The sequence below is a fragment of the Sinocyclocheilus rhinocerous genome, unplaced genomic scaffold, assembly GCF_001515625.1.
Source record: "Sinocyclocheilus rhinocerous isolate Xijiao unplaced genomic scaffold, SAMN03320098_v1.1 scaffold2906, whole genome shotgun sequence".
Classification (NCBI taxonomy): Eukaryota; Metazoa; Chordata; class Actinopteri; order Cypriniformes; family Cyprinidae; genus Sinocyclocheilus; species Sinocyclocheilus rhinocerous.
Window position 1 is genome coordinate 284,449 of NW_015634459.1, and position 7,503 is coordinate 291,951.

Genomic DNA, 7,503 nt, shown 5'->3' on the forward strand with positions numbered 1-7,503 from the left:
CTCGATTTGTGCTGGTTTGTGCCGTTCAGATTTACATTGTATCTATTTCCCATCCTCAGAATAACAAATACAAAACGGTATTTTTAAATACTAATAATTTAGTATTTTAAATTATTTTTTTTTACGTGCTGGTAATATGTATTTAATTTTAAGCCATATAAAACTGATCAAAACCTTAAAATATACAAGGTTTCACAAGACATTCTCTTGTGTATCATAGATCTCTTTAGATTTAAGGATTATAAATAGATCCTCATTGAACTCCAGTGTTAGTCAGTTTGTTCAGTAAGAGGAACATTAAAGCGCCATCTGCTGTTCTGCTGAGGAAACTTCAGGAATGTACTCATGTAATATCAATATCTGCATTTAAAGGAATAGTTCACCAAAAAAATGTCAGCAAATGACAATATCAGACTTAAATTGTGGTCTGTTCCGAAATCCAAAATTTGGATTCCAAAAACTAAAATGTATAGCAGGTTACTGCTAGTAATGGCTGAAATGTTTGTTTTGCTGTCTCTCAGTGAGATAGAGATCTGGGTTCCTGAGCCGGATCATTCAGAGATGCCTGCTCTGTGGTGGGACATGCTCTCGGACAAATGTCTGCTGTTAGGAGTCTTTAAGCACGGTCAGTCCGATCAGCTCTGTTGCGCTCAAGGCTTTATGTGTGCGTACACACTTTTATCTAATGGCTGTTTTTATGTGTTGTAGGTTATGAGAAGTACAACACTATTCGTGCAGATCCAGCACTGTGTTTCATAGACAGGGTTGGGCGGCCGGACGAGAAGGCCATCGCTGCTGAGCAGAGAGGAAATGACTTTATGGATGGGTAAGAGACACAAACATGTGCTCCATTCATACAGATAGAGGAAGTCTTTTATCAGTTTCTGCCTGCAGTAACTCTCTTAAGTATTTGTAACTGTGTTTGTTTGTGTGTGTGTGTTGTTTGTGTGTGCAGAGATGTGGATGACCCTGAGTATAAGCCTGCTCCAGCTTTGCTGAAGGATGATATGGAGGTATGCAACTGGAAGAGAGAGAACTGGGCCTGATAAGACTGTTACACACACAAGTGCATACAGAAGCTCAAAGAATGTCAGTTAGTGTGACTTCAGGGATGGGCGGATTTTAGAATTGGTTGTCTTTTCAATTCATGAGTTAGAATTTGAATTGAATAGGCCACAGGCAGCACACAAGAGTAATGTAGTTTCAATTCAGTAAACACAGTCACAAAGCAGGTATTTATTAGTCCAACATCATGTTTTGTAACTAAATAGCTGCCTATTTGTAGAATACTATAACTTTTTATTTATAAATCTGCATATAATATTCATGGAATATACACACACACACACACACATATATATATATATATATATATACAGTGGGTATAGAAAAGAATATAGTGTTGAACACCCCTTTAAATTAATCACATTTTGTTGCTTTGCAGCCTGAAATGAAGATGGACACAGTTTTTGTTTTATCCAGCTGTATTTACTCATTATAACATCCAAGTGAAAGATATAACACCAACATAAACACACACACAAAAAAAAACTGAATCACTGAGTTGGAAAAAGGATCACCCCCTCCTAAAAATGACTTGTAAACTCAATCAGGTGTAGCTAATCACCTTCTCAATGGTACACAAAGCTATTTGACTTTCAACTGTGATCAGCTGTGGTCATTTTGATTCTGGAAGTATTATGTTGTGTGTATGGCGACATACACAATAATTCATACTAAAACATACTGTTATAAACTGTTTTTCATTCATAACATTGACAACAGCTATATGAATTTATTTTCATTTATTTTATCCTTTTTATTTCTAAATCTGTGTGCTACCTCAATTCAAATTTAGTTAAAATTCAAGAATTTTAAAGGGCATTCTTTATGTTTTGTGTGTGTGTTATAGTGTTGAACTATGATTTAACATGTGCTCTTACCTCTAGGATGATGCTTCCTCCCCAGGAGACCTGGTCATCACTGATACAGGCGGAGGTATTGACAAACTATAGTGTTATAGTGATTCTCATTCCCTTTTATAAATAAACCCCTAATTTGTTTTGAGTTAATATTAAGACATTGTTAGTCATTAGCAGTGTGTTTGTGCAGAAGGAGGTTCTGTATTAGATGGTGGCGGTGGGACTTTGGGTGCTGGCTCAGGGATGTACTGGCCCTCAACCTCTGCGCTGACGGCCCGACTGCGGCGTCTGATCACCGCATCTCAGCGCTTCACCAAGAGCAGACAGATACTTCAGATCCACCAGACACAGCAGACCATGACCCCTGCCCTCTACCCTCTGCCCCCCATGCTCAGCGACACACTCAGTCCCAAAATTGCTGCTAAAATTGAAAGACAACAGCGGTGAGAGATTTTAGTTAACATCAGCTGTAAAGGCTGGAATACACTACTTTTTGCACAGAGTTTTTTCCCTCTAACGTGAAGTGTGGAGGAGTCAATGCTAGTTGCCTGAAGTCTGAGCCAGTCTGCAGATTTTTGGCAGCTGGAGTTGACAGATTTCACAGAAAATCACGTAGCGTATGATGGTTATGGTCTCTCTTTTTTTTAGGCTTTAGACTATGATTCCATCCAGTCGGAGGATATCAGACATGTTTGATATTTTGAGCCGATTTTAGAATACATTGTTTTCATTGTCAAGTGTCTCCTAGCAATGAGATGCATGTTTCTGTGTGAGTTTGTTGTGTTTGGAAAAGCTTGAAAGCATGGTAGTGTGTGATCCTTAGTTGTTTAGTTTGATGCCCAGTTTTTCTCTGTAACCATTTATAAAGTCTGCAAGTGTAGGATTCCTAGTGTTTGAAAATCTCTTCAGATTTTAAAAGTCATGTAGTGTATTCCAGCTTTAATTCGACTTAAGAATGCACAAGTATGTTTTTCTGCTGAATAATGCTTGAAAAATCTGTTTAAAATGATGTAAACCCACATGAGATCATGTGACCTAGAAAAAGCTGTTTGATTTTACATAAAATGGGCAGCTTCCCACATGATCAGCTATTTAACAGAGTTAATGAACAGAAATATCTGAAATACATTTCATATTCATGGAAATATCCATGACTTGCATTTAAGGTGAAAAGGAGGCAAATATAAACCTGAAGTTCTTTGTGTGAGCCAGTCACTTTTTATGAATTGATAATTTTTCCATTTTTCAATAGGTGGACGCGTAGAGAGGAGGCAGATTTCTATCGTGTGGTTTCAACATTTGGGGTAGTGTTTGATCCAGATTTGGGCCGTTTTGACTGGACCAAGTTCAGAGCCATGGCTCGACTGCACAAGAAAACTGACGAGAGTCTACACAAGTACCTGTGTGCCTTTATTGCCATGTGCAGGAGAGTCTGCCGCCTACCCGCTATAGAGGGAGGTCAGTGCCACAAACATCTAAACATGCACACATACTAAACTTAGTTTTTAAGCAAGTCTGCTGTACTTTTTCATCATCAGTTTTGTCTACTCTCTCCTCAGATATGGTGGATTCCTCTCTTGCTATACAACCTATCACAGAGGAGCGTGCCTCCCGTACCTTATACAGAGTGGAGTTGCTGCGGAAGATAAGAGAACAGGTGTTGCGTCACCCGCAGCTTTATGAGCGTCTCGCACTGTGCCAGCCAGGACCGGATCTTCCAGTGTGGTGGGAAACAGGATCCCATGATCGGGATCTTCTTCTTGGGGCAGCCAAACACGGAGTCAGCCGAACAGATTACCATATCCTACGTGACCCGGATCTCTGCTTTATGGCGGCACAGAGGAACTACAGCCAGAACAAGGGAACTGCAGCACAAGTCCAAGCCCAGAATCAGACACCTTCACTGGGACAATGTCACATCCCAACCCCCCTCCAGCACATTCAGGCTAAAGAGGCTTCTGCTTCACCACTCCCAAACCAAACTGAAATAAAGGAGGAGCCACTGTCAGAGGGAGAGGAAGAGAGTGGAGAGCAAGATCCCAAGATGGAGACACCCTCTATCAGACCACCAACACCTTCAGGAGTGGATGAGAAAGATGACATCCACAAAGCGGGAGAGAACGAGAGCCGGATGGTGGCAGCCAGAACAAAACCGCTCACTCCAAACTCAGTAACTCGAAAACAGAAGAAACTGAGTAAGCGGAGCCGCAAAGAGGCCAGGAGGGGGTCGGGAGCAGACTCAGACGGCTCCTCATCCAGCTCTTCGTCGAGTTCTTCATCAAGATCTTCTTCCTCATCCTCGTCTTCGTCACGGTCTGGATCAAGTTCCTCGTCTTCGTCTTCCTCCTGTTCTTCAGGCTCTTCGTCTTCTTCATCATCATCCACATCTTCAGAAGACAGTGACAGTGAGGAGGTACCAAAGAACGGTAAGTAGTTATCTGATTAACTTAAATAGTACGTTGTAGACTTTCTACAGTAACTGTAGAAAATAACTAGATAATAGTGATAAGAAATGTTTCTTGAGCATCAAATCAGAATATTAGAATGATTACTGAAGGATCATGTGACACTGAAGACTGGAGTAATAGCTGCTGAAAATGTAGCTTTACCATCACAGGAATAAATAATTTAAAAAAATATTAAAATAGAAAATGGTTATTTTGAATTGTAATACTGTTTTTACTGTATTTGTAATCCAATAAACGCAACCTTGGTGAGCACTTCTTTCAAAAATATTCAAAATCTTACCAATCCCAAACTTTTGAACGATATTGTATGGTGAATAGTGTATAAGGTTTTTTTTTAATGAGTGCATGTGTGTGCCAGTGCAAAAGTGATTTTAAGCGGTTTTCTTTGGGTAGAATGCAGTCCCAGTAACAACATTCAGGTGTCCATTCAGTTCACTCACTAATGCATTAATCAGTTCTGAGAGTCATGAGTTTTAAAGCATGCCCAGAGACTATTTTACGAGAGAGAAATGCTTCATTCAATATGTATATCTTCAGTGTGGGTTAAAATGGGAAAGGCTTGTGTAGTGCATACTGCAGTGTACATCATATATACTGCACACTGCCTGCTATTTCTTAAAAATATGTGAAGCTTTATGTAATAGGCATTTAAACCATAATATGCTACAAAGCTGTGACATGTCTTCATTGTTTAAATTCAGCAAGCGGCATTCTTTTGTCATCTCTGAAATAAATAGTTGTTTTAATCCAGTTAAAAATGCCCTGTCTGGCAGTCTAGTCAAATGAGTCAGGAAAGAGACTAATGTTGTTTCTGGTTCATTTATCACACTGAAAATGGAAAGTCAGGTTGAGCGTTGAGTACATTTTCACAAATGTAGTAGGTTGTCTGGATATTCTGTACATACAAAAAATTGCAGAGTTTTGAAGTTTGAGTTTTGCAAAATGTGAAATGGATAATGTTTAAAGTGTGCTTGATCAGTATGACATTGATGGGTCTGTCTGTATTCCGGTAGCATCAACAGTGCCTGGTGTTAAAGGCTTTGACGAAGACAGCGTTGCCTCACTCAACATTACACAAGATGACATGCAGGACAGTCATGTGACCAACGGTATCTCTAACCCTCCCCACCCTTTCCAGGGAGGTTATATGCTTGCTGCCTCCTACTGGCCAAAGGTGAGTAGTCCAGGCCAACATCTTGTGCCAATTCCTCTTTTCTGGTCTTGCTCTGTCAATGTTGTATCTTAGTTGTATCTAGTTGTGGCTCTGTCGCTGTAAGAACGGTATCATTTCATTTATTAAAAAGTTATAAGCATACAGAAACAATATTCTGCTTTGGAACATGGTTTTTCTCTACCCCACCACAATCATAAAGTTCCACCTTAAAGTACAGTACTTAGTTGTAATGTCCTTACATTACTATTCTCCACACATTGCAGGACCGTGTCATGATAAACCGTTTGGACAGTATATGTCAGGCAGTGTTGAAAGGGAAATGGCCAGGGGTTCGTCGTGCATACGAAGGCAATGCAGTGACTTCTTTCTACACCACCAAACTCCTGGACAACACATCCACGCTCACAGAAGACCCTTCAGCCTCCCCTCAGGGTTCAAAGGTGAAGAAGCATGTTGCAGACAGAGAAAAGGAGTTCTCAGTCAAAATCAATGACGTATGTTATTTTACGTTCTCCCCCACAAATGCCGATCTGCAGTGTCATTGCAGTGCTTGGCATGTTTTGTTTGGTCTTCCCCCTTTTCCTCTAGTATTTGTTTCTTTCTTTCTTTCTTCCTTTCATTTGATTTTGCCGCTTTAGTTTCATTTTTAGTTTACATCCTCAGAGTTTTTGCTTTCTATATCTGTCTGGAGACTAACGGTATATTCCTGTGACTGTTGCTGGGATCGAATCAAATCTGCTACACTGAAGTTGCAACATTCACCCATTTAAACTAAACCCGGTGCACAAAATCAGTCTTAGCCTCTGTGCTCTGTCCTTGCTTTAAAGGTGAAGTGTGTAATACTAATTTTATCATATTCATTGTATTATTATACTTTATTATTTTTATTATATTAATTAGTACTTTGTTTTAAAAAATATGTTTTACTATATTGTTTTACTATATTTTTTATTAAATAAATTCAGGGCTGGTGAGCATAAGAGACTTGTATACATTTCTATTTTTAATGAACAGATAGTTCTGGCTGAAATATTTCTTATTAGCTGTGATAATGTTGCTAATATCAGACTGGTCAGGATGCTCAAACAGACACAGCAATGTTTTGATAAAACCAACTTGTGAGAATCAACCTATGAATGGTTTACTTAATTTATTTGATTGTATTTTTTGGAAATTAAACTGAGAATAGAAAAAGTATTTGTGCACCTAAAAGATTACACACATTACCTTTAAGCCCTTTGACTTTACTGTGTTCCTGTGTTACCTCAACCCACTAGAGACTATTTGTATAAAACTGCCTCTCTGTGTAAAACCTGTTGTCATTTAAGAACCTCATATGGGTGTTTTTTATCTGTAAAACCTGCCCTGTTAGCAATGTGTCCTTAACCTCTGACCTTTGGCCTTTGACCTGCAGCAGGAGGGCAGCCTTAAACTGACCTTCCAGAAGCAAGGTTTGCCTCTGAAGCGCCCCCTGGAGGGCGAGGAGGGACCTCTTGCCCAGCAGCAGTACTTAGCCCGGCTACACGAATTACAGAACGCGTCTGAGACCAGCCTAGCAGATTACACCAAAACACAGAACAGCTATCCACAAGGTAATGTACAACCATACTTAAACAAATACCTGCTTTACCCACTAACCACACCACACTGTATATAACGTGCACTGCTGGATGATACTAAAAGTGCATGTTCTTTGTGTTACTGCAGTACTGCCAGAGCAAATGCAACTGAATGGAGTTATAGATGGACAGCCGGTAATGAAGAAGAAGAGAGGACGGCGGAAGAATGTGGAGGGGATGGACCTGCTGTTCATGAACAGAAACAGGCCTCCTCTGATGGCAGAGCAGGTTTGACTTGCATATGACCTTTTTTTTTACTTTTCATTTTATATTCAGAAATCTAGAAAGTTGGCATGCTTCAGTATCAATAAGGCGAATGT

The 7,503-nt window shown here is 39.8% G+C and overlaps 1 protein-coding gene across 1 annotated transcript in view; it reads left to right on the forward strand.

Moving 5' to 3' along the window:
- Positions 1 to 7,503, forward strand: part of LOC107745552 (chromodomain-helicase-DNA-binding protein 9-like) — a 75,209-nt gene that overhangs the window by 62,685 nt on the left and 5,021 nt on the right. Inside the window, 8 exon segments of the mRNA XM_016559443.1 lie at positions 1,950 to 1,998; positions 2,113 to 2,365; positions 3,175 to 3,380; positions 3,482 to 4,348; positions 5,404 to 5,564; positions 5,828 to 6,058; positions 6,982 to 7,156; positions 7,272 to 7,411. Coding sequence (XP_016414929.1) covers positions 1,950 to 1,998; positions 2,113 to 2,365; positions 3,175 to 3,380; positions 3,482 to 4,348; positions 5,404 to 5,564; positions 5,828 to 6,058; positions 6,982 to 7,156; positions 7,272 to 7,411 — 2,082 coding nt within the window.